The following is a 26,597-nucleotide window of genomic DNA, read 5'->3' as shown; positions in this document are numbered from 1 at the left end:
AGGTCATTGGTATGTTTGCATTTTTTTGTGCCAAAGAACGACAGAGGGTAGCTGTACAAAAGTGGCCATCATTTGATAACCATTTTACTTCTGACATATACCAGTTTAATGTAGATTCGGAAATTCAATTTGTCTTTGTTACTGGAAACGGATTGATTATTGGATGATGTCACAGACGATACTTTCTTTAGGGTAGTGGGACTACTCGTGAGTCGTGTGGTAAGCTATGTAGTACGGTATCCACTATCGTAATTTACGATTAATTTGTTTGCGGCTAGCGCTCGGTGTTCCACTAGACTGGTGTTTGCACCTACCATTAAATGAATGTGATTTGATAGAAGACGGATGCATTAGTAGTTACACAAATTTGGCGAGCGCTCACCCATCTGAGGCTACCTGAACATTTATCTGTATTTCATATCTCTATGCATCTGAAAATGCTTGAATTGGGCGAACGAATTAAGGAAGGACTTTACTTTGGCACTGTCACTAACCCTAACCGGAACTCTATTTATTATAAGTATGTTCTTTATACGTGACAGTGCCAAAGCAAAGTCCTACCTTCAATTTTGATGTAAGAAGAAAAGTAAACGTGTTTTGGAAATAAGGGGGGGGAAACCCCCCAATGTTTTTGTTCAATTTAGAAAATAATCGGCTCAGAAGTAAATAACTTGTAAATTCCACAACATGAAAAAAGGCGTTCCCCGTGTGACGGACGGACTATATGCTGATTTGCTATTCCAGGGTCGTGTGTGGGGAGGAGGGGGAGGGTATGAATTCTTGGAACGAATTAGCATGGAAGGCGCTAGACATTAGGGTGTCCGGGGACATGCCTCCAGGAAATATTGAAATCTAGAGGCCCTGAAAGTCTAATTTGCAGTCATTCCAGGGAGGTTACATACTTAAAACGTCCATATCATTTTATGATTACACACGGAGAGAGAGAGAGAGAGAGAGAGAGCGAGAGAGAGCGAGCAAGAGAGATAGAGAGTGTGCGTGTATGAGAGGGAGTGAGAGGGTGTGTGTACACACGTGTGTGTGAGAGAGAGAGAGAGAGAGTGTGTGTGTGTGTGTGTGTGTGTGTGTGTGTGTGTGACACGGAGACATGGTAGGCTTTTTCGCCAGTGTTCCATGTCTGATGAGATTGAGAAAATTAGCGCGATTTAATTATTATATTTTTTTAGGTCACCAAATGTTGCGGTACATCACTGCTAAATTAATTTATTAGAAGAGACATATATATATATTGGGGATTTTTACCATAGAAATTGGGAAGTTTTCAGTGTCACTTTCTTTTGGGAAGGGCCCACTGAATGTTTGAATAATCCCTGCATGTATATACAAGTTTTGCCCATTTAGAAATGCTTTAGTCTTCAGAATTAGAAGGGAAAAAAAACTGGTGGGGAAACCGGCGTCGCAAAACATCTAGCCCCTACCCACCCCCCGTCCCCCGTCCCCCGTCTCGTACTTCCGTTATAGACCGGTGTGTAATTGAAATGTGACGGCGCGAAATCTCCATCGGAAGTCTAGACTTGTCCAAACTTAGCACAAGATCAGTAGCCCATTGCAAGGTATTATAAATCGATTTACTTAACAAAGTTTATATTTTGTTGATCTCTTTTTGATAGCGCTATGTCGTTGCAGAACTTGAATACGAACGATCGCGTACCTCCAAGTTGTGATTCGTTACGTCTGGATAAGTCCATTCAGCACAACTAAATGTAGCTTCGTTTTTTTCACTCTATCCAGGGCCGTACCCTCCGGGGGGGGGGGGAGGGGCGGAGGGGTAGTTGACCCCTCCCCCCCCCCCCCCCCCCCCCCCCCCCCCCCGAGAATTTCACTTTTGTTTGTTTCTTTTTTTTTTACTCCAGATAATAGCATACACATCTCAGGGCTTAATTTGTATAGCGTTTCATTTGTTTATAAAAAGTAGTGCCCCCCCCCCCCCCCCCGGATTTTGATCAGAGTACGGCCTTACTATCCGATCGCATATAAAATTAGTACGCAATGCTGATAGCTGCAATACCGTTTGTAAAAAAAATATTATTTTCTTTAGGATTTCGAGATGTATGGTTTAATAAGCAAGTTGATAATCATTTAATATTTATTTAAAAAAAAAGAGTTAACATGTCAGATCACTGTATTCAAGAAATACACAAATTGTTGAACAGTTTACTAAAATGTAATATTTTAAGGCATTTAACAGATACTTTTTGTTCACAATATTATCTGAGGAGATTATTACCTATGTGTTATTCATCTCTTAATCTTATCACGGTTAAGAAGATAATTTTTTAAAATATAATTCCCCCCCCCCCCGGATTTTTCTAGCTAGCTACGGCCCTGATGTAGTTACACGCGTGTAAGGCATAAACATGCTTTGTAAATCTGCCCCGAGTGTTTACTTTTACGAATACCAGTCATGCCTGTCGTACGTAACTTACACGTGTTTGGGATCTATTTCATGCAGCAAATTACATCATTACGGACGATTGAGCATTGAAAGGACGAAATGAAATGTGTATACTTCAAGCTATATTGGTTGTAGGCTACTGTTATTAGTAATACGAATTGTGGTTTTAATAGTCATAGAGTTACGTCAGTTACGTGTAAAATTATGTTTACAATGTTTTGTGAAACTGGCCCCGTAGGTCATGTTCGAGAAATAATGCCATTCCTTGCGATTTTTTTTTTTTTTTTTTTTTTAAAGTGGTTTTCTCTCTGAGCTCACACTAGCTCACTCATCAAATTGTGATCATGGTCCATTCGTTGACGATGTGAGTTAGCTTGCACGTCTCACTGACCCGGAGTGCGAACCGAATTATGCGGCAAATGCGTCTTCACGAAATTACGCAACCTTTCCTTGTTCGACCTAATCCTACGTGACATCTGCAAATTCAATAGCGCCAAAACCAAAACCTCGCCCGTTACCGAGTCTGGTCGGGCTGTTGGTGCTCCTTGAATAGGGTTGGGGTTATAAATTCAGAGTAGCCTACTGGAGAAAGGTAGTGGTATATTATCAGGGTTTTTTGTTGTTGTTTGTTTGTTTGTTTTGTTTAACGACACCACTGGAGCATGGCGTGTTCGAAACCCTAGTGGTATATGGACACGTTTAAACCAGTTACTAAGCTAAGCTAAGCTAAACTGGAGCACATTGATTAATTAATCATCGGCTGTTGGATGTCAAACATTTGGTAATTCTGACAAGTAGTCATCAGAGGAAACCCGCTACAATTTTTTTCTAGTGCAGCAAGGGATCTTTTAAATGCACCATTCCACAGACAGGATAGCACACACCACGTCCTTTGATATACCAGTCGTGGCGCACTGGCTGGAGCGAGAAATAGCACAATGGGCTCACCGACGGGGATCGATCCCAGACCGACCACGCATCCAGCGAGCGCTTTACCACTGGGCTACGTCCCGCCCCCTGTGGTATATTATCAGATAACATTTATTTATAATTATACGTCAATTTTGAACGTTTGAAAACTAAATCTTTACACTGGTATTATAAACAAAACCGGCCTCGGTGGCGTCGTGGTTAGGCCATCGGTCTACAGGCTGGTAGGTACTGGGTTCGGATCCCAGTCGAGGCATGGGTTTTTTAATCCAGATACCGATTCCAAACCCTGAAGCTCAATGTAATCCACTTGCACCGACCAGTGATCCATAACTGGTTCAACAAAGGCCATGGTTTGTGCTATCCTGCCTATGGGAAGCGAAAATAAAATATCCCTTGCTGCCTGTCGTAAAAGAGTAGCCTATGTGGCGACAGCGGGTTTCCTCTAAAAAAAACCTGTCAGAATGACCATATGTTTGACGTCCAATAGCCGATGATAAGATAAAAAATCAATGTGCTCTAGTGGCGTCGTTAAATAATACAAACTTTACTTTATAAACAAACAAATGTTTTGCTTTTGTCATTTTAATTATTAAAACTGATCAGTCATTCGGAAACGTCTTAACAATGGCAGAAAACGCATGACATTTCGAATTTCTTTCATTAACTTGGGTTTTTTTTTTTTTATGACCCCGGGATCCGACAAGTTCGATACAGTGTCAGCTAGTCGGATGTCGATTCTGATTGTTTAGGAACGATCGTATACTGTTAGAAACAAAGGCTAGTAGATCTATATCCCAAGCCTGCTAACTTAATATATTATTGAACGTTTTCAGGGGCGGATCCAAAGATAAATGTGCCCCCTTTTTTAACAATTTATTTACAATTTTCACTGAAGTGCCCTTTTCAGGGAGTTCCTTCATGTGCCCTTTTGCCCTTGGTCCCCTCCCTAAAATATTTCCCTTGGTTTGTAAAAGAAAATCAACATCTCTAGCATTTTCTTTGCACCTGCCTCATTGGTGTACTGAGTGAAAAAAAAGAAGTTTGGTTTGTTTAACGATACTACTACCACTTGAACACATTGATTAATTAATCATCGGTTATTGGTAGTCAAACATTTGGTAATTCTGACACGTAGTCATTCATCGGAGGAAACCTGCTACATTTTCCCGAATGCAGCAAGGGATCTTCTATATCCACTTTCCCACAGACAGGAAAGCACATACCACGGCCTTTGACCAGTTGTGGTTCACTGATGGGCCCATTGGGCTATTTCTCGTTCCAACCAGTGCACCACGACTGGTATATCAAAGGCCGTGGTATGTACTACCCTGTGTGTGGGATGGTGCATATAAAAGATCCCTTGCTACTAATTGAAAAGAATAGCCCATGAAGTGGCGACAGCGGGTTTCCTCTTTCAATATCTGTGTGGTCCTTAACCATATGTCTGACGCCATATAACCGTAAATAAAATGTGTTGAATGCGTCGTTAAATAAAACACGTCTTTCTCTTCTTTCTCAATAGACTCAGCTAAATCCCGCCCCAGTGTGGTGGGTAAATCATCGAACTAAAATGTGGTAGGTACTGGGTTCGTATCCTGGTACCAGCTTCCACCCAGAGCGAGTTTAACGATTCAATGGTTAGGTGTAAGGTCACTACAGTACAACCGACATCTATCTCACTAACAACGTTATTAACCACTAACACACTGTTCTGGACAGCCAGCCCAGGGTCCACCGAAGGGGATCGATCCTAGACCGACTAAAACTCAACTCCATAACTGTTATTTCTCAGACGCACGTTCGTTTTTAAAAATATGGCTGGTGCTCATGTTCACCAATCAAAACCTTACTTGCAGAATACTCCCAGTGATTTAAAAATAATCTGAAAACATTCCGAATTATCCTGAGGGTATACGACATGTTTCGTGTGAATTACGAATGCCTTAAAACATGTTTTATTTGATAAAATAATTTTTTTTAATGTAAAACTGAAGACTGATTTAGTTGGGGTTTTTCTATAAATAAATAAATAATTTTTAATGTAAAATTGAAAACTGATAACCCACCCCGTACGTATTGGTATGGTTCGCTGTACTGCGGCCACTAAAATAGACTCGCCCAATATTTTTAGAATTTGTATGCTCCCAAATAACGTTATAAAAGGCGAAGTGTGATTGGTCAATATTTAAATTATTATTTACAGACGAAATATTACCTGGACATTGGGGACTACGCAGTGTTGTTAGTTTTAAATCACTGGCAGGATTCTGCAAGTAAGGTTTTGATTGGTGGACATGAGCTCCAACTGGCTGGTGTTAGATCCACATGTAATAATGGAGCTAATTTTAATTAGATTGGGAACCCCTAGGATGACCGGAAACACTTCGGTTGTACGGAAATAGATCGTCTAAACAATAAAATATAAGTAATGCTTGATTTCAGTGATCATAAACGGATCGAATAGTGAAACATAATATTTATGCATTAGTGATTAAAACCTAGGGTCTGTCCCTTTAACATTAATGCATAAACAGTTTATAAAAATAACAAAATGATTGTTTATTTTATCTTTCAAAGATAATTCTCCGATCAGATAGTTGTCATGAATATCCTCAGGCTTATAATAAAAAATAAATCAACCTCATTCAACTTTAGGGGCAGGATTTACCCCAGTCGGTTGAGTGGTCGCTTGGGGTGTTTGCGTCGCAGGATCAAACCACCATGGTGGATCCATTCAACTGATTGGATTTTTTTCTCGTTCCAACCTGTGCACCACAATTGGTCAAAGGTTGTGGTATGTGCTTTCCTGTGTGGGAAAGTGCATATAATTTAAGATCCCTTGCTGCAAATGCAAAAATGTTGCGGGTTTCCTCTATGATTCTATTTTAGAATTACCAAATGTTTGACATCCAATAGCCGATAATTAATAAATCAATGTTCTATAGTGGTGTCGTTAAGCAACACATACATACATACATACATACATACATACATACATATATATATATATATATATATATATATATATATATATATATATATATATATATATATATATATATATAATGTTTCTTTTATCATTCACAGATATTTCTCCGATCAGATGGTTGTCATGAAATCCTGCGGCTTAGAGTTGATCGGGACCAGACCGCCGTCCGTTACTGAATCCCGGGCGAGTTCTGCTTTGGGAAAACATCATGGCTATCACTCCATCTCGAACTCTTCGAACGTGGACGAAACTCTCTTCAAGTCGCACACACCCAGCAAGCTGGAAGAGACAGTCAGCTTCAAACCGCCCTGGGCTTACAAGAAGAGAGACATCTGGGACGTGACTAACAATGAACTGAAAAGCGACAAGAAGGGACGGCCCCTTTTGTGGTCGCCCGATCCGCACGTCAGTCTAGACGGAAGTGTGACGTCGTCGTTTGCGCGTAGAAAGACGACGGGCAGTGGACCGTTGTCCAATAATAAGCTTGCGCGGTCGAAACATAATCCGACGTTTGTGGACGAAACGTTGTTTGGACCGAGATTGAAGCCACCGAGTTTTGAGGCCCCTTGGGGAGACAAGGAGAAAAGACCCAGGCCCCATATTTTTGTTCCGGTGGACTTGTATATGGGAGGGACGATCCAGCCAGAAGGCAGTCTCAAAAGGGATAGGAAGATATACAAAACGAGGTCAAGGCCGTCTTCTGGTCGAGCGTCGAGGTCAGGGTCTGCGACCGGAGAACGCCCTATTTGGAAGCCTTAACTAGGTCGACACTAGCTGCCTTATCTAAGTCCTCGAAGCAGGGAGGACAGGCCTGGTGCTTATACAACGTTTAGAGTCTAGACTCGAGACTAACAGAGTCTGAGGCAGTAACGTCAGGGGTCTAGCTTCCATATACGCAGGTACGCAGCTGCGTACCACCTGAGATTACAAATATTTTTTTAAATTAAAATATATGATGTACATGCGTGTATGCTCTATGTTTTATTCCATCGGCGAAAAAGTCTGTGTACCAGCTGAAAATCCAAAACTAGGCCCCTGAACGTCATGTTAACGCCATACAAATTGCATGCGTGTGACGTCATTTGAGATTAAGTCTGGACTCTTAAACGTTTTATAAGCACAGGCCCTAAGTCTTAAATGGATTGACGTGGCCTTAATTAAGCTATTAGAAGCAGCAATGGGGGGGGGGGGGGGGGGGGAGGGGGGGATGAGTTGAAAAGTCAGAATTCGTCGTTGCCTTTAGACACTGAAAGAAGGGGCTAAACTTTGTGGTTCCATTTAAAAAACAGTGACTTGTACAGAATATTTTCGTTTGCGGTGCTTGTGGAGTCTTAAGTTGCAGAATAACCATGGGCTGTGTAATATGTGAAAAAGAGGCCAAGTTAATTCAGCATTCTATTTCGTCATGTGTTTTGTGGCCTTAGAAATAAGAGATTCACATGCTGTAACATTGTTTAAAGTCCTCTGGACTACATCGTTCGCAGAGATACAATTTGGTGTGCTAACGTTTTCATTTTCGCTGTTCTCCCTCATGCGGACTGTATAAAGACATCTGTTATGTGGATCTTCGTGAGAAGAGTTTTATAAGTCGTATTAGTCCCCTACCGGTCCAACCGGAGGGGACTGTAGGTTTCTTATCTGTCCGTCTGTCCGTCTGTCAGTCCCACATATAGTTTTTCGGATGTTTTTTCGGAATGCCTTGAGATATTGAGCTGAATTTTTGTGTATAGCTTTATCATGTTCTGTTACAGATCAAGTTTGACTTTCATGGTAATTTACACCCATTTTTACAGAGTCGTGGCCCTTGAACTTGTTTTGCAATGCCTGAAAATATTGAGATGAAATTTTGTATATTATAATATAAAGATATTATCTTTATCATGTTTTGTTACAAATAAGTTTGGCTTTCGTGAAAATGTACCCATTTTTTTTACAGAGTTATGGCCCTTGAACGTAGGAGATACGAAAATTTGTTGGGCCCTGTAGAGGACATGTATTATTTTAGCAATACTCTTAGAATACTTGTTACATCTTGGAAAAAAACAAAAGAGAAATTAAATCTTTTAAAGAAGAAATGTTTAATTATTTTTATAATTCGTCCAGTGTTGATATTTTTTTCTGTATTCATCGCCGCAGGATCGGCATTTAGGTCAGTCGGTTGAGTGCTCGCTTGAGGTGCTTGCGTCGCAGGATCGAACCACCTCGGTGGATCCATTCAGCTGATTGGGTTTTTCCCGTTCCAACCAGTGCACCATAACTGGACAAAGGCCGTGGTATGTGCTTTCCTGTCAGTCTGTGGGAAAGTGCATATAAAAGATCCCTTTCTGCATTAGGAAAAATGTAGCGGCTTTCCTCTGATGCCAACGAGTCATAATTATCAAATGTTTGACATCCAATAGCCGACCCATTGGACTATTTCTCGTTCAAGCCAGCGCTCCACAACTGGTGTAACAAAGGCCGTGGTATGTGCTATCCTGTCTGGGATGGTGCATATAAAAGATCCCTTGCTGCTAATCGAAAAGCACCCGCCTGCTACCGATTTGATCGGGCTGCTGGTGCTCCCTAGCACCTGCCAGTGCAGGCGGTCCCTCCTCTCCCCTCCCCCCACCTGTCCTGTCATGGACGGAGGAGCCGGCCAAGGCCGGCTCTTGTGCCCACGAATGTGCACGTAAAACCCTATGACATGACATGACATAATCGAAAAGAGTAGCCCATGAAGTGGCGACAGTGGGTTTCCTCTCTCAGTATCTGTGTGCTTCTTAACCATATGCCTGACGCCATATAACCGAAAATAAAATGCGTTGAGTGTGTCGTTAAATAAAACATTTCCTTCCTTCCAATAGCCGATGATTAATCAATGTGCTCTAGTGGTGTCGTAAAACAAACAAACTTAGCTCAGTCGATAGAGCGTTCACCTGAGGTGCCTGTGTCATCGATTACCTGGGCCTAACCAGTGCACCACGACTGGTATATCAAAGGCCGTCATATGTGCTGGCCTGTCTGTGAGAAAGTGCTCAGAAAAAATACCTTGCTGCTAACGGGGGAAATGTAATATAACGGTTTTCTGGAGACTAGAATGTTAAACTTTAACCGAAAACTGTTGTATCCTAATCGGACGCAAGCGATTATTTTAGAAATCATTGATTTTAATTGCCGTATCCTAACTGGACGCGTGCGGCGCGACGGATAAATGTGCAATTGACCAATGCTTTCTGAAATAATCGCTCGCGGCCGGTTAGGATACAGCTTTACTTGGCGGTTTCAACTGATAATAAAAATTTTAAAAAAAAGAAGACTGTCGTTATGGTCGCGTCTGGTTAGGATATAAATATAATCGCATCACTCGCATCCGGTTAGGATACAGCTTAACGCTGTAATCCTGACTCGTCGCATTATTTAACATGACATTAATTTACTAATACACAATATATACAACTACAGTTTTATTAAGTAAATTCAAGATTCACTATCAACAATTGTTATAACATACGTGTTTTGTTTGTTTGGGTGGTTTGTTTTGGGGGGTGGGGCGATTTTTGTTTTTTTGTTGCTGTTGTTCTTTGTAGCCCAGTTGTAATTAAAGCCTGATGCACGGTCGGTCTAGGATAAATTCCTGTCGGTGAACTGAATAAATAAATAAATGATTTATTTAACGACGCACTCAACACATTTTATTTACGGTTATATGGCGTCAGACATATGGTTAAGGACCACACAGATATTGAGAGAGGAAACTCGCTGTCTCCACTTCATGGGCTACTCTTTCGATTAGCTGCAAGGGATCTTTTATATGCACCATCCACAGACAGGGTAGTACATACCACGGCCTTTAATATGCCAGTCGTGGTGCACTGGCTGGAACGAAAAATAGCCCAATGGGCCCACCGACGGGGATCGATCCCACACAGACCGCGCATCGAGTGAGCGCTGAACCACTGGGCTATGTCCCGCTCCCGTGAACCGAATATATTTTTGCCATAATTACTACCCCACATCCAGCTCAAGCAAATTTTCTTCTATTTCCAGTGTTTCCGTGACTCGACCCCTCCCCTGTAAACATCGCTCGTCACCGTTAAGGACCCCCCCCCCCCCCCCCCCACACACACACACACACGTACACATACACCTGCTAAAATTCCTGCACCACGCCTGGTGCTTGCGGTGACCACACGCATATTTAAGCGGCCCATACACGATCAATTTTATTGACAATAATATTGTCAGTCATGATTATTGTTATATTATTGATCGTTAGTGGGCGATATTGACACAATATTTCGACTTGCGCAATAATATGACGGAATCAAACCTCGGTAGATATTTATTGACGGTCGATCAATATTATTGAGTAGTTGGTGGCACTGTGTCAGAATATTGCACAATATTTCATTCTGCTGCCGATCACCGAAGGGTAAAGATGTCCAGTCGGGATAAAGAAGAAGAGAGGAAATTTCTCCTTCAATGTATTGCAGTTTATAGAGAGTTGCCAGCTCTGTGGAAAGTGAAGACAGATGACTACTCAAATAGAGGAAAGAAAGACTTGGCATATGAGAAGCTGTTGGCTAAATACAGAGAGCGTTTCGAGAACGCCACGAAGGAAGACGTAAAAAAGAAGTTCAACGCTCTTCGAACAAATTTCAGAAAGGAGCTCAAGAAGGTGAACGATTCCAACAAATCTGGAGCAGGCACAGAAGAACTGTACGAGTCGACCCTCTGGTATTACGATGCGATGTCCTTCCTCCAAGATCAAGAGACGCCGGCCATGTCGAGGAGCACACTCGGTGATCAAAATGTGAGTAAACATGCGTTTATTGTAAATTACAAATGATTTCAATTTTTTCACATTGCAGGTGATTATTGATAAATCGATGGTCTAATACCATAAAGACGTAACTACTATGCAAAATCATAGCAGGTAGACGATAAAACTTTGGAACTGTTAAACACATAAAATATGCATTTACATTAATGAATGTCATACTGTGTCATATCAATGATCTAGTACCATAAGGCCATAACTGCTAAGCGTTTGCATAGCAGTTACGACCATATACTACTGGGGCATTGATATGACAATTATCATCCCACTACCACATCGCAGGCATACACAATGTCACAGGTTCGTATTAACAAATTATTTCAACATCACTGGCTTGGAGCTTGGAATTTTCATGAAACATGGTTTAGTTGCCATGGTACCATGCCTTTGCTACAGAAGTAATTCTTAAACATCTCTCTGGTAAATTTGGCTCTAGCACTAAAGTTTCTCTGATGAGTAGGTAGCAACCTTTCTAATTCAATTTGAGATGCGCGCCAATCGCCTTCATGCACTTCCCGATTCACGTCTTCCCAGTCAACACACTCATGTAGTGTATCTGGTTCTGGTATTGCAAGTTCATTGTCATGCAACTTCTTACCAAATGCTGTATGGCTAATCACTCCTCCGTCAGATACGCGTCCATTGACTCCAACATCAACCATTAAAAATTAATACTTAGCGTTCACAACTGCCATCAGAACGATACTAAAGAACTTTTTATAGTTGTAATAGAAATATCCAGACCCTGGTGGCTTCTTTATTGCAACATGTTTACCATCGATAGCACCTAGGCAGTGTGGGAAGTTCCACTGTGCTTTGAAATCTTGGCTCACAAGTGACCATTCTTCTTGCGTTCTTGGTAGCTGCAAATACAACAACAAAAAATTCAATTTTTATTGCAGGTAGAAGGGGATGCCGTTGTCCAGCCACTACCTAGAAGTTCGACTCCAATTGCGACATCTTCTAAACCTGATAAGGGAAGGAATAGTAAAAAAAAAAAAATGGATAATGATGATCGAGATGAATTGATATCCTTGGCCTGTAAAAGGCTGCGAGAACCAGATGACAACAATATTAATTTGGCAAAACATTGGGCCCATGAGATTTCCCAGATGGATCAACAACAACAATTATTTGCAACAAAAGCCATCAATGACATTCTGTTTGAGGGGCGTATGGGCACTCTACACAGGTTCTCTGTGAAGATCAATGAAACTACCCCGCAACCCAGCAGGTCAAGCACACCATTCAGTTTCATAAGTCGTGGGTCATATCAGGACAGTGCCACATCATACGATAGCAGTCATCGTGGGGAAGATGGAAATCAGAGCCAGCTGGGACAATATTTTTTTACTTTCCAGCCATAAAATGATACTCTGGCAGGAAGGGTTACATTCTGGTGACTGGATTGTGGTTATTTTTTTTCATATTGTTGCGTAATTACCAGCAATAAGTTGTTTTGGAAGTAGCATACCACATATTGACCCTTCCAACCCTACGTAGAGGCCCGGCATATTTGCAAACTGTGTTATCCAGATGAGCCAGATGATTATTCTGGGATAATTATTATTATTTTTCTATTAAAATATTTGCTGTGAATACTTGTTATATAGTCTTTATCGACAAGATACTGAAACAACATATATTTAAAAAAAAACAATAGAGAAATAAACTTTTGATTTGACATATACATATAGTGTTGGGTTCATTTTAAACTAATAAAGTGTTCTTACCTGTACATATGACTTCAGACAGCTTATGATTGCCTCGCAGGTTTCTATCACTATACGACCAATTGACTGGGGTGAGATAGCGCTTATGAACTTCAGATCTTCGAAAGTATTGCCCGTTGCAAGAAAACGTAACGTGATTGATAGGCGTTCCATGTCGTGATATCGGTGCACGCATTATTGTTTCACTCTTCTGTATTAAAGGGGTAACTAAAGTCAACAGCTCCTCATATGCTGTTTCATCCATACGAAGGAAATTTCTATAATCCCCCGGTTCATTTGTCCGAAGTTCTGTCAGTAGGTTAACGTGGCCAAACTTTTTCCTCTCCAGAAACCAGTTTTTGCTCCATGATTTTCTTTTTTTGCGTTTCCTCTTATCAAAAGAAAATGCAACAGCTAGTGCCACTAGAGGATCCATCCGTTCACAGCAATGGCCAGAGGGAAAATGACATAAAATATTGTGCAATATCATTGTGCCGTTGGTGGTCAATAAATATTCTTCAATAATATTGTCTGAATATTATTGTCAATAAAACTGATCGTGTATGGGCTCTTTAGGTGAACCACTTGATAGGCCTATAACAAATGTTCTGTAAAGAATTAACAATTCATAACTAAAATTTAACTATGTTGCTAATGGTTGTAAATATACTAGAAAGAAAGAGTAGCCTACCCACGAATAACGGGTTTTATGTCGCTGCACCAAATCGATTCTCGCGGTCCACAAAAAGTGTTTTGTTTAACGACACCAATAGAGCACATTTATTTATTATTCATCGGCTATTGGATGTGGGACATTTGGTAATTTTGACGTATAGTCTTAGAGGAAACCCGCTTCGTTTTTTCCATTAGTAGCAAGGAATATTTTATATGCATCATCCCAAAGACAGTATAGCACAAACCACGACCTTTGATATGCCAGTCGTGGTGCACTGGTTGGCACTAGAAATAGCCCAATGGACCCACAGACGGGGGTCGATCCTAGATCCACCACGCATCAGGCTAGTGCTTTACCACTGGGATACGTCTCGACTGAAACGTGAAAGTACCTTCCCTGCAAAATATACTACTCATTCTGACTAAGATAGTTGTTTTGATCAGGCGCGAGTGATCGTTGTAAATGTACTAGAAAGAAAGAGTACCTATGAATAGCCTGCAGATTTGTTTGGCTGGAATAAATCGATTCTCGCTGTCCACAAAGTTTAAGTAGCAATGAAAATGGACACTAAGTTTGATTAATCTACAAAGATGTAACACATTTTGTTAAATATAAAGTTACAATATAATGAAACAAGACTCTATGACGTTGAAACGGGGAAATACCCTTTAAAATAGACTAGGGCTCGTCTCCATAACCATTATATCTCAGACGTACAGAAGGAAGGAAGGAAATGTTTTATTTAACGACGCACTCAACACATTTTATTTACGATTATATGGCGTCGGACATATGGTTAAGAACCACACAGATATTGAGGGAGGAAACCTGCTGTCGCTACTTCATGGGCTACTCTTTTTCGATTAGCAGCAAGTGATCTTTATATGCACCATCCCATAGACAGGATAGCATATACCACGGCCTTTGATGTACCAGTCGTGGTGCACTGGCTGGAGCGAATTCAGACGAATGTGTGTTTTTAAAAATATGAAAAAAGTATTTCCATTGTATTAGAAACACCAAGATGACCAGAAACACTTCGGATGTACGGAAATGAATAATATAAATAATAAAATCTAAGTAATGTCTGATTGCAGTGATCATAAACGGATCTAATAGTGAAAAATACGGCTTAGTGTTTAAAAACTTGGTCTGTCACTTTAACATCAAATAAAACTAACGTAAATAGTGCATTAACACACCCGGCAATAGATATACAGGCATGCAGTTCTCTGGAGGGAACCGGCCTCGGTGGCGCCGTGGTTAGCCATCGGTCTACAGGCTGGTAGGTACTGGGTTCGGATCCCAGTCGAGGCATGGGATTTTTAATCCAGATACCGACTCCAAACCCTGAGTGAGTGCTCCGTAAGGCTCAATGGGTAGGTGTAAACCACTTGCACCGACCAGTGATCCATAACTGGTTCAACAAAGGCCATGGTTTGAGCTATCCTTGCTGTGGGAAGCGCAAATAAAAGATCCCTTGCTGCCTGTCGTAAACGAGTAGCCTATGTGGCGACAGCGGGTTTCCTCTCAAAATCTGTGTGGACCGTAACCATATGTCTGACGCCATATAACCGTAAATAAATTGTGTTGAGTGCGTCGTTAAATAAAACATTTCTTTCTTTCTTTCTCTGGAGGGTGGGGGGGGGGAGGGGGACAAGTTCTAATGGTGGGGGTCACAGCCTCACAAAAATATATCGGCTATTGGATGTCGGACAATGGGGTATATATAAATTAATTGATTATCAACTTCAGTACTAAAAATTAAGTTAAAAACAGTGTAAAAAGTAGAGAACGCACAGGAAGACTGGTAGCGCCACACACTGCAACCAGTCCACTGCAGTGTTTCTTTGGTTTAAAACCACATGTTCGTTGGCGATAGTTACAACATTTATCTGTAGTACTACAAGAACATCAATAGTTGTAACTGGTATGAATACATTCAAATAGCTGTAAGCAAAAGAAAGAAAGAAATGTTTTTTTATTTAACGACGCACTCAACACATTTTATTTACGGCTATATGGCGTCAGACATATGGTTAAGAACCACACAGATTTTGAGAGGAAACCCGCCGTCACCAATACATGGGCTACTCTTCCGATTAGCAGCAAGGGATCTTTTATTTGCGCTTCCCACAGGCAGGATAGCACAAACCATGGTCTTTGTTGAACCAGTTATGGATCACTGGTCGGTGCAAGTGGTTTACACCTACCCATTGAGCCTTGCGGAGCACTCACTCAGGGTTTGGACTCGGTATCTGGATTAAAAATCCCATGCCTCGACTGGGATCCGAACCTAGTACCTACCAGCCTGTAGACCGATGGCCTACCACGACGCCACCGAGGCCGGTAGAGCTGTAAGCAAAACACAAAACTCATTTTAATTGCTAATTTATATTTTATTCAGTGGTAAAGTCAGAACATTAAGTAGTTTTTAAAAAGTAGTGGTGTTGTCATAATGAAAAGTGTAAATGTTTGTGATATAACAATTGTTAATCCATTGCTGATTGAATATAAGACAAAATCTAGATGTTTTGAATTATTAGACAAGACAAGACAAGACAAGATATTTATTCAGTTATTGAGGCCACATGACCAAGATAACTACTTTTAAAACAAATGAATCATGCGCTACGCGTGTACAAATGTATATTCAATTTAAACTGGTAGATTTCTTTTTTAAAAACAAGGCTATTCCTTTAATACACTTTATATTTTGGGTAGAAATCAATAGATTAAATTTTCCTCTTGAAGGATTTACTATAGAGTATTTTTATATTACATATTTTCAGCTCAAAGCATAATATGGACATACTAAAAGAAAAAGATATTCATCTTCCACTTGATTAAGATTACACTTTAAACAGATAGTTTCATTTCTTTATATTACTGGATTATATCTGCTTTTCTGTACTTTTAATTTATGTGACAAACACCTAAATTTAGAAAAAAAATTTCTCGAGAGATCCGTATATTGTGACAAATATAATATATACTTTTCTGTTTATAAAAGAGATTTATTAGAAGAATATGCCTTTAACAAATAAGAAGTATTAATTGTGTCATGTCAGTGTTGAAAATGAATGTCTTTACATCTTTGTACAAAGCTGGACATAAATAACTTAATACTTAGAATTATGAGATAACTTTGATGGCACGTTAAACATCTCCCTGTTGGTGCATTTTCTGTGAATCCAAAATGACGGACATTTATGTTTTAATTAGGTATTAAACTTCATTAAACTCCGCCAAAATGTAGTGAACCGTCAGTGTACACTGACAATGTGGAGAATCCTTTTTTGGAATAAATTAACGCGTCACCGACTATTTCATTCTTCCCACACCACCTATATGCCACTCTCCCGGAACTGGCTTGACAGAATGAAGCTTGTTTGCAACTGCACCGTTCCAATCATCTTGCCAAGTTGAAAAGATATATTGGTACCATGCACTTTCACATAGCTAGGACAGTATATAAAAGTTTGTTTCAAGTCTTTGTTTAACGATACCACTAGAGCAAATAATTGGTAACTTTGATATATAGTCTTAGAGCGGAAACCCGCTACATTTTTCCATTAGTAGCAAGGGATCTTTATATGCACCATCCCACAGACAGGACAGCTCACACCACGGCCTTTGATAAACCATTTGTGGTGCACTGGCTGGAACGAGAAATAGCCCAATGGGCTACGTCCCGCCCATGGACAGTATAATAATATACTACGGCTTTTCCAGGCATGGGGAACTGACAGTAAAATTGGCGTAGCCATCGGAGCCACAGGAAGATATATGTCAGTGGCGGATCCGGAAAATCCATTTATGGGGGGGGGGGGGCAATGACATGAGGCGGAATGCCAAGGGAACTTTGTGGGAGGTTTGGAGGGGGATCGTAAAAAATGAAAATTAATATATAATAAAATTGTAACTGTCGCAAAATGTTGGGGGGCGGTCACCTGCCCCCCCCCCCCCCCTAGATCCGCTTCTGTATGTGGTGGGGGAAAACAGGGGTGTGATTGGGACACGTCCACCCCAAGCTAAAACTCTGGCATGGCTTGAGATAAACAATCAAAAGTTCAGACACGTCCACCCCAAGCTAATTCTCCGGCATGGCTTGAGATAAGCAATCAGAGTTCAGACACGTCCACCCCAAGCTAAATCTCTGGCATGGCTTACGACAAGGGCTCTACCACACAGCTTCACCCAGCTCCTCCCGTGTACAAGCAGGCGTACTTCAACCAAACACACGGGGATATTTCTCTTTATGAAGTGACCTGCACCTAACTCACTAAACTCTGGCAACTTTACAATGCAAAAACGTTAAATTGTGTTTTGTTTAACGACATCACCATTAATCATCGGCTATTGGATGTCAAACATTTGGTACTTCTGACACATAGTCATCAAAGGAAACCCGCTACATTTTTTTCTAATGCATCAAGGGATCTTTTATATGCATTTTCCCACAGTCAGGAAAGCACATACCCCGACCTTTGACCAGTTGTGGTGCACTGTAACGCCGCATATAGCGCGCGCCGCATATAGCACAACTGTGAGCGTTATGCGGTGATTTTCAACGTATAAAGCACACGATGAGCTATATACGGCGCATAAAGCGCACGTTAGCTATATGCGGCGTTACAGTGCACTAGTTGCAACATAAAAAGACGTGCAAGGACGTTGTTGTGTTGCATTAAGGCGACGATACATAAATACTGCCTCGTACAAGAATAGCGGACTCGGACAAGACACCATTACGATTCCATCAGTTGTGATGCAATCTGCTATTCTCGTATAAGGCACTCGTATCGTGTGGCGTCGCCTTAAGATAGCTTTAGTTTGTGAATCGGGTCCCTGGCAGGTCAAAGTTAAAGTTTATTTTGTTTAATGACACCACTAGAGCACATTGATTTACTAATCATCGGCTATTGGATGTCAAACATTTGGTAATTCTGACATATAGTCTAAGAGAAGAACCGGCTACATTTTTTTCATTAGCGGTCAGTTTAGGATCGATCCCCGTCTGTGGACCCATTGGGCTATTTCTCGTTCTAGCCAGTGCACCACGACTGGTACATGTATATCAAAAGCCGTGGTATGAGCTATCCTGTTTGTGGGATGGTGCATACAAAAAAAATGTCTTGCTACTAATGTAAAAATGTAGCGGGTTTTTCTTTCTAAGACTATAATGTCAAAATTACCAAATCTTTGACAGCGAATAGCCGATGATTCATACATCAATGTGCTCTAGTAGTGTCATAAACAAAACAAACGTTTAACTTTAACAGCGAATAGCCGATGATTCATACATCAGTGTGCTCTAGTAGTGTCATAAACAAAAAAAAACGTTTAACTTTGACAGCGAATAGCCGATGATTCATACATCAGTGTGCTCTAGTAGTGTCATAAACAAAACAAACGTTTAACTTTGACAGCGAATAGCCGATGATTCATACATCAGTGTGCTCTAGTAGTGTCATAAACAAAACAAACGTTTAACTTTAAAGGGGCAGACCCTAGTTTTTAAACACCAAGGAATATTTTTCACCCAGACTCTAGTTTCAACCCGTAAAAATTACACTAAGTTTGGTTAATTTACAAACCTGCAAAAAATCTGAATACAACAGAGTGAAACAAGAGTCTGTGACGTTGAAATACCCTTAAAAATAGACTAAAACGCGACTCCATAACTGTTACTTCTCAGACGCACGTGCGTTTTAATTTTTTTTTAATGAAAAATGCATTTTGTGTTATCAGAAACACCAGAATGACCAGAAACACTTCGATTATACGGAAATGGATCATCGAAACAATACAATATAAGTAATGTTGTAATTTCAGTGATCATAAACAGCTCTAATAGTGAACTATATCCTGTAGTGTTTAGCAACTAGGGTCTGTTCCTTTAAAAGGACTCAATCACAGATTTAGTGGGCCTTATTTCTATAAATATGGATTATAAATGACAATTACATTAATTTGGAATACCACTCCTTGCTATTGTATCACCCAAAACATTTTAATTGAACCGTGATTGAGGGAATCTATGACAACTTGTGAGCAGCTTCATTTTTAAAAATTGGAACTCTTTTATTAGGGGTCTGAAACGTACGACAAAACCGAGTATTGATGAGGCTATATATACGACAGCCGTATAAAGTACCTTTGAATTGTATATACAGTGCACGGCCGCCGTAGAGACTTCAAAATTATTTAAAATATATTACTTCTTGACAAAAACCCCGCTCCCCCCAAAAAAAACCCCACACACACACACAACCCCCCCCCCCCAAAAAAAAAAAAACCAACAAAAAAAAAAAAAAACACTGCTAATACGCTGAAAAAAAAAAAATAGTTGGAACATAAACTCACAATTTATGTTTATTATTATTATTTGTTTTATTTATTTGTTTTATTTTTATTTTTTTATTACGGAGCTATCGTACACAGGACCACTGCGGGCGCGTGTGCAGGAATTGTAGCGGGGGGGGGGGGGGGGGGGGAGAGGTCTAGACTGAGGTGAGCAACGTTTATAGGGGGTGACACGCTCCGCCAGACAATTATCGGGGAAAAAACAACAGAAAACAAAATTTGCTTAAGCAGGGGATTGAACAAGCGATTATTATTATTATTTATTTTTATTTTATTTATTTTGGGGGACTGAGGTGGGAGCGAGGGTTATTTTGTTGTTTAATTTGTTTGTTGTTTGTTTGTTTGTTGTTGTTGTTGTTTGGGGGTTTTAACGGAGCTCCGTTCACAGGACCACTGCAGACGCGTGTGCAGGAATATTAGCATGGGGAGGAGGTCTATACAAGACAAGACAAGACTTTATTTACACTCGGGCCGTTACACAACGGCATAGGAGGAATATATACATAAACATTTTGTTATATACACGTGACAAAATGGTTGACAGTAAATACATTAATTACAATACATTCACAAACACATATACAAACATATACAATCACGCATATCCATATATTATGTAATAATACAGATATTTAATACAGATATACGGGTATCCAAGTACTTATAAACGAATAGATTGTTAAACGTGTATATGGTGCAGTGGATAATGATAGTATTTTGTTAAATATATTTGGTTTTGATGGTGTTTGTAGTCAAGGACGTTTGAATTCATTAGTTATTATATTTATGAAATATGATAATTTCTTTAGGGTACTAATTCGTTTATTCTCCATTAGTTCTCTAAATTTATAAGTACTTGGTCGCGTATAATAATATGGATGTAGCAACTGGACTCTTGAAATATGGAAAAAATGGCAAATAAAAGATAATGGAACTCGTCGCCAATGTCCATTACATTATATAATGTGCAAATTCTATCTTCTATGAGTATATTATTCCAACATCCAATTTCAACGGGTAGGTAATAGTTAGACGTTCTAAATTTTAAGAGTGCCGTCCACAGTTTTTCTGGTAGTTTATTGATATAGCTTTCGAAAAATAGTTGTTCTTTGTATAATCGGTAAGTGTTGCCTCTCGATGACAGTGATATGTTATTTTTCCATGTTTGTAAATACTGATCGCATTGTCTTTGTTTAATTTGTTGTGACAGACAATTGAAAGATTGTCTTATCCAGATATTACCCATTCCCAAGTTATTCAGTGTGTTTTTAACAGTATTAATCCAGTTATAGTTAGTTCCGTTAGTAAGGTGGTCATTTAACATAATTTTGTATAAAAGAGTAGACAATTTTGATTGTTTTCCTGATATCAGTCGCGCCCAGTAACATACCATTCTTCTATATATAGTTAACTCGACAGGCGTTCTCCCTAACTCTCCATAAAGCATAAATATTGGTGTTGCGTTCTTAACGGGTATGATGCGTCTTAGAAAGGTTAATTGTACAGAATTAAATAAATCAACTTTTTCATATCCCCATATTTCACATCCATATAATAAAACTGGCAGAACCATTGAGTCGAACATTTTAAGTTTACATTCGGTTGATAGATAGTTGTCCTTTGATTTTGATAGTACAAAGTACATGGCCTTGGTAGCCTATTGTTTAAGTCTATTCTTAGTAACTCGAAAGTTGTTTAATTTTGTAAAAGTAATTCCTAAGTATTTGTATTCTTTCACATGTTCTAATGTATTATTTCCAATCATAAAATTTTGTTTATAATCTCTAGTGTTACCGTTAAAAAATACAATATTTTCGTTTTGTTGCCGTTTATTTTAAGTTTCCATTTATTGCAATATTCATAAAAATAAATATTTAAGGTGTGTTGCAGGTCTTCTGCAGAGGTTGATAATAGGACAGTATCGTCTGCACATAACAAGCAAAGCATGTGTAAAGCAATATCTATTGGGTGATCTTGGTTGTCTGTTGTAGGGGAAACCCCTTCACATCCATGGCTAGATAAATAATCTTCTAAATCATTCAAATACAGGGAGAATAGAATAGGGGATAAATTTTCACCTTGACGGATACCGTTGTTACATGGGAATAAAGTAGATTGCTGATTATTTACGACAATCATTGATTTAAAACCTTGATACATTTGATGGATAATTCTAAAAAATTTACCGGTTATGTTATGCTGTAGTAGTTTATGCCAAAGCTGTATTCTAGGTACCGTATCGAATGCTTTCTCAAAATCCACAAAAGCGCAATATAATTTCTTTTTCCTTTTTTTTCAAAATATCTATTAAGTGATGTAATGTAAAAATATGGTCTGTCGTTGAATAGCCTTTACGGAACGCGGTTTGGGCCTCACTAATGGTATTATTTTCCTCAATAAATAAACTTAAACGGTTATTAAGTAAAGTTGTGAACAGTTTAGAGCAGCAGCAAAGCAATGTGATTGGTCGGTAATTTTCGGGATGTAGCCGACTTCCTTTGTTTTTGAAAATTGGTATAATAATACCGGTATGCCATTCATCTGGTAAGACTCCATTATCAAAAATAGTATTAAAAAGTTTAACATAAACTGGCATGAGCGACGTAGCGGTTGACTTAACGTATTCGTTAACTACTCTATCAACACCTGCTGCTTTATGATATTTTAGTTGTTTTATGGCTTTCATTATTTCATCTGCACTGAATTTTTCGTTAATAATACTGTCCTTGTTTACTTCATATAGTACTTCATCCATGATAAAATTAAATAAGTTATCATTATTGGGTTCGCCCTTATTTAAGTCGCTGAAATAGTTGAAAAATGTATCAATAGGAGGAACGTTAACGTTGTTATCTAAGTTATCTTGTTTCTTAAGTATTTTATAAAAGGCTTTGGGATCATCTAACCGTAACCGTCTCAATTTAATTTATGTTTTAAATTTATGTTGTGCAAAAACTTTAAATATACACTTTTTATAAGACTTACTGGCGTTAATTAATCTCATTTTATTATCTGTAGTTTTATTTCTAGCATATATTGTTTTGGCCTCGAGATACTTCGTACGTAAATGTTTGTGTCTTATCCCGAACCAGGGTCACTTGTTGTGCGCTGACCTTTTGTTACGGCTGTCACTGTATGCATGCACGTGACCGAATGTCGAGGCTGTCGTGTCTAAAAATAGATCTTTTAACATATCGGTTGCTTTTGTGACACGTGCTTTTGTATTAGTAGACACGGAGGTAAGCGAAGTTTACGGTGAGGGGTCGAGACATGTTCCCCGTAAAATGTATCACAAAGGGCCACTGAAAGATATTTTTTTTTTAATTTTCCCGACTTATAACCCGATAATATCGACTTATATCTCGATAATATCGACTTGTAACTCGATAATATTGACTTATATCTCGATAATATCGACATATAACTCGATAATATCGACTTATAACTCGATAATATCGACTTATATCTCGATAATATCAAGACACGTCAATATATAATGCATTCCGGTTATATCTCAAAAGCAACTGACTACAATGGATGACTACAGAGATGAACTCGTTGTGAAGTACTTTCGCCTCGGATTCAAACATCAAGAAATTTTACAGTGTCTGGACAATTTCCATGGTTACACTATGGGTTTGCGTACACTGAAGAGGATTACTCAGAATTATGGACTTTATCGGAGAAAATATTACAGCGATATTATTAAGGTAGCCGAACTCATTATGGAAGAGTGTACGAGCTATGGCCAAATGCATGGTTACCGATGGATGCATTCGAAGTGTTTGGATAAATCATTAGTTGTTAGTCAAGACACTGTAAGGATACTATTGCATATTATTAACCCAGAAGGTTTAAGAAACGAAAAGGAAGACGCATGCAGCGACGAAAGTATATGAACCCAGGGCCAAATTTTGTGTGGCATATCGATGGTTATGATAAGCTTTCAAGATACGGCATTTGCATTCACGGTGCCGTGGATGGCTTCTCCAGAAAAATTATCTGGTTACAGGCTTATCACACCAATAAAGACCCACGTGTCATCGCAGGTTATTTTATGGAATCGGTGGGGATCGAAAACAAGTGCCCGCAACGAATTCGAGCTGACAGAGGAACTGAGAACGGACACGTTGAACAAATGCAGAAATTTCTGCGCAGAAACCATACTGATTCGTATGCAGGTGAGAAAGCTTTCTTGTACGGCACAAGCACTGCAAACCAACGGATTGAAAGCATGTGGGGCATGGTTCGCAAGCAAGGAATTCAGTACTGGATGAATTTATTCCAAAGTCTCCTTGATGACGGTAAATTTGACGGTGGCTACCTAGATCGAGAACTTATACGTTTTTGCTTCTTGGACGTGATACAGGTATTCGTCAGCATAAGAATTATTATTTTAGATGACATTTTAGATAACTTTACTTGTAGATATGCATGTAGTTTTAATGGATTGAACACCCTCAAAACATAGCAATTGGATTAGAAAAGATTGTTTTAGGCGATACATATAATACATGTCTTTGTTTTTGCCGCCATTTTGTTAACGATCTTGAATTCTGGAAACGATAAAATTTCTCAGTAGAAAGTTAATGCAAGCACTGAATTTCCTGCCTACTAGAAAACCCTGTATTTGAAGTAAAAATTATTGTTTGGGATAAAATGGAATTAAGATATAGCCACTTCTTACTCCCAACGACCATTTTCGGGGCCATCTTGGATTTAAATGATGATGCAATATCTCAGTTAGCATATGTTGTAAATATATTCCTTGGTGAATAAGAAAACCTCAATACCTAACTTCACAATTTTGCTATTGGTGGTGTAAAATTAAATAAATTAAAATTTTCTTGTTCTGACTACTATAGTGGTGGTCACCTTGGATATAAATAATGTTGCAAAGTCTTGATTAGCTGGTAGTAGTTCAATATGAATCTTCTGATACCTAAACACCATCATGAACATCAACGGTTTCGTCATTATTGATAAAGTATTGGAGATGTTTTCAGATCTGTTTTGACAGCCATCTTGGACGCCATTTTGAATATTTCAAAATATTCAAGGATACCAAATTGCAACTCTCGAATCCTTGATCAACACTTACGACAGATGCAAAAACCACAAAGAACATTGTGGAGACCGATCTACAAGGTTTATAAGTACCGGTACTTTAGTAAACACTAAAATACGGATTTCTCAGATTTTTCTACCACCTGAATGATTTATGTTAAAAAGTGTGATAACTAGGTAAAGCTACCCTATTGAAAAGTTCATTTTTGTTTCGTCCTAGAGTGTATAAAAACAGTTTTGTTTGGTGCCCTCGGATGGTACCAAATTTTGGTCTGACTCATGGACTATATGAAGTAATAAATTACATTTATTTTATTTTTCAGGCAACCCTAGATGATATTAGATCAACGTGGAACCGCCATCGCTTGCTGAACAGTGGGCGGCCCTGGATCATGCACACGATGCCGTCCATTCTACGGGACAAGGAATTTTGCAGTTAGTGTTGATCAACGGGGGGGGGGGGGGTGTCAACATTTTACAATCCTTTATGTCTCTATATATGGTTCACCTCATAATGTCTTTAATACCATGACGGGTTGTTAGCTAGTGTCACGTGATATTCTGACCATCGTAAAATATTGATCTTTTTGCCGTAGAAAAATTACCTTTACCCTAGAAATGTTACCAAGGTCAAAATACCACGTTACTCCTGGGTAGTTAGTAAATGAATGAATGAATGAATGAATGAATGAATGTTTAACGACACCCCAGCACAAAAAATACATCGGCTATTGGGTGTCAAACTATGGCAATGCAAACAAATAAAGTGATGATCAACATCAATATAAAAATTCAAAATTTAAATAAAAACAGTGTAAAGAACTGTGCAAAAATACAAATATCACAGATAGATACTGACTTTTACTAAAAATTTCAATTATATCTCGGAAAACCCCCCAAGGGGATTTGTGCTGTATTGGCCATTCTCAAAGAGAATGCTACACCCCTGCACCACGGTGAGGTTACAGCACGCGCGGGGTACGTCATAGCAGATACGGGTGAATGTTGTAGCTGATAAACGAGTCTTCAGTTTATACATACGCAAAATTAATTATTTGGCCAAAAATATACGGACCGGGCCCTTTGTGCCCCCGCCAAAATCCGTGCCTATATAGGATTGATCGTTCTCCGTAGACACGGGGTTTCCGTGCCCTAGGTAATGGTATATCAAAGAATGGGGTATGTACTGCCCTATATGGGGGAAATGCATCTGGAATCCATTGCTGTTAACTGGTAGACATAGCTTATGTGGGGCAGAGGGTTTCTACTTTAGTAGACCAAGGAATGAAATGTTTGTTGGCAGCACCTCAGCACATTTTAAACCGCAGCTATTTGATGTCTAACATATGGTTACATCAACACTTGGTCATTAGACGGGACAGATAGTAATACTGTGTGTGTGTGTGTGTGTGTGTGTGTGTGTGTGTGTGTGTGTGTGTGTCAGGTCAGGTCAGGTCAGAGTGTTTAACGTGCACATTCAGAGCAAGCTGTTGTAGCGCACGCCTGTCTTGGGCAGAACAGGGAAGGGGTGGGTTGGGTTGTAGGTGGGACCGCCTGCACTGACAGGTGCAAGGGAGCACCAGCAGCCTGACCGGGGTCGATAGCAGGCGGAGGGTGTT

The 26,597-nt window shown here is 39.5% G+C and overlaps 4 protein-coding genes across 5 annotated transcripts; 3 read left to right on the top strand and 1 right to left on the bottom strand.

Moving 5' to 3' along the window:
- Nucleotides 1-14: 14 nt before the first annotated feature.
- On the top strand, nucleotides 15-8,403 carry LOC121376940 (RBPJ-interacting and tubulin-associated protein 1-like). 2 transcript variants are annotated; one of them, XM_041504749.1, is made up of 2 exons: nucleotides 15-219; nucleotides 6,434-8,403. In XM_041504749.1, the coding sequence occupies exon 2, from the start codon at nucleotides 6,450-6,452 to the stop codon at nucleotides 7,092-7,094; it is 645 nt and encodes a 214-aa protein (XP_041360683.1). In that variant the 5' UTR covers nucleotides 15-219; nucleotides 6,434-6,449; the 3' UTR covers nucleotides 7,095-8,403. The 2 variants fall into 2 exon arrangements, with proteins under 2 accessions (XP_041360683.1, XP_041360684.1); XM_041504750.1 differs by lacking the exon at nucleotides 15-219 and adding an exon at nucleotides 1,481-1,571.
- Nucleotides 8,404-10,752: 2,349 nt separating this feature from the next.
- Nucleotides 10,753-11,163, top strand: LOC121377927. The gene has a single exon (XM_041506022.1). The coding sequence runs from the start codon at nucleotides 10,753-10,755 to the stop codon at nucleotides 11,161-11,163; it is 411 nt and encodes a 136-aa protein (XP_041361956.1).
- Nucleotides 11,164-11,822: 659 nt separating this feature from the next.
- Nucleotides 11,823-13,040, bottom strand: LOC121377926. The gene is made up of 2 exons (XM_041506020.1): nucleotides 12,888-13,040; nucleotides 11,823-12,017 (listed from the first exon to the last, which is right to left on the bottom strand). Exons 1-2 carry the CDS (start codon nucleotides 13,038-13,040, stop codon nucleotides 11,823-11,825), a joined length of 348 nt encoding a protein of 115 aa, XP_041361954.1.
- Nucleotides 13,041-23,344: 10,304 nt separating this feature from the next.
- On the top strand, nucleotides 23,345-25,426 carry LOC121377750. Its single transcript, XM_041505838.1, has 2 exons — nucleotides 23,345-24,280; nucleotides 25,302-25,426. Exons 1-2 carry the CDS (start codon nucleotides 23,789-23,791, stop codon nucleotides 25,416-25,418), a joined length of 609 nt encoding a protein of 202 aa, XP_041361772.1. The 5' UTR covers nucleotides 23,345-23,788; the 3' UTR covers nucleotides 25,419-25,426.
- The last annotated feature ends 1,171 nt before the right edge of the window (nucleotides 25,427-26,597 follow it).

The sequence above is a fragment of the Gigantopelta aegis genome, chromosome 7 (assembly GCF_016097555.1).
Source record: "Gigantopelta aegis isolate Gae_Host chromosome 7, Gae_host_genome, whole genome shotgun sequence".
Taxonomy (NCBI): Eukaryota; Metazoa; Mollusca; class Gastropoda; order Neomphalida; family Peltospiridae; genus Gigantopelta; species Gigantopelta aegis.
The sequence above is the reverse complement of the archived record's forward strand: the minus strand, read 5'-3'. Positions and strand labels throughout refer to the sequence as shown.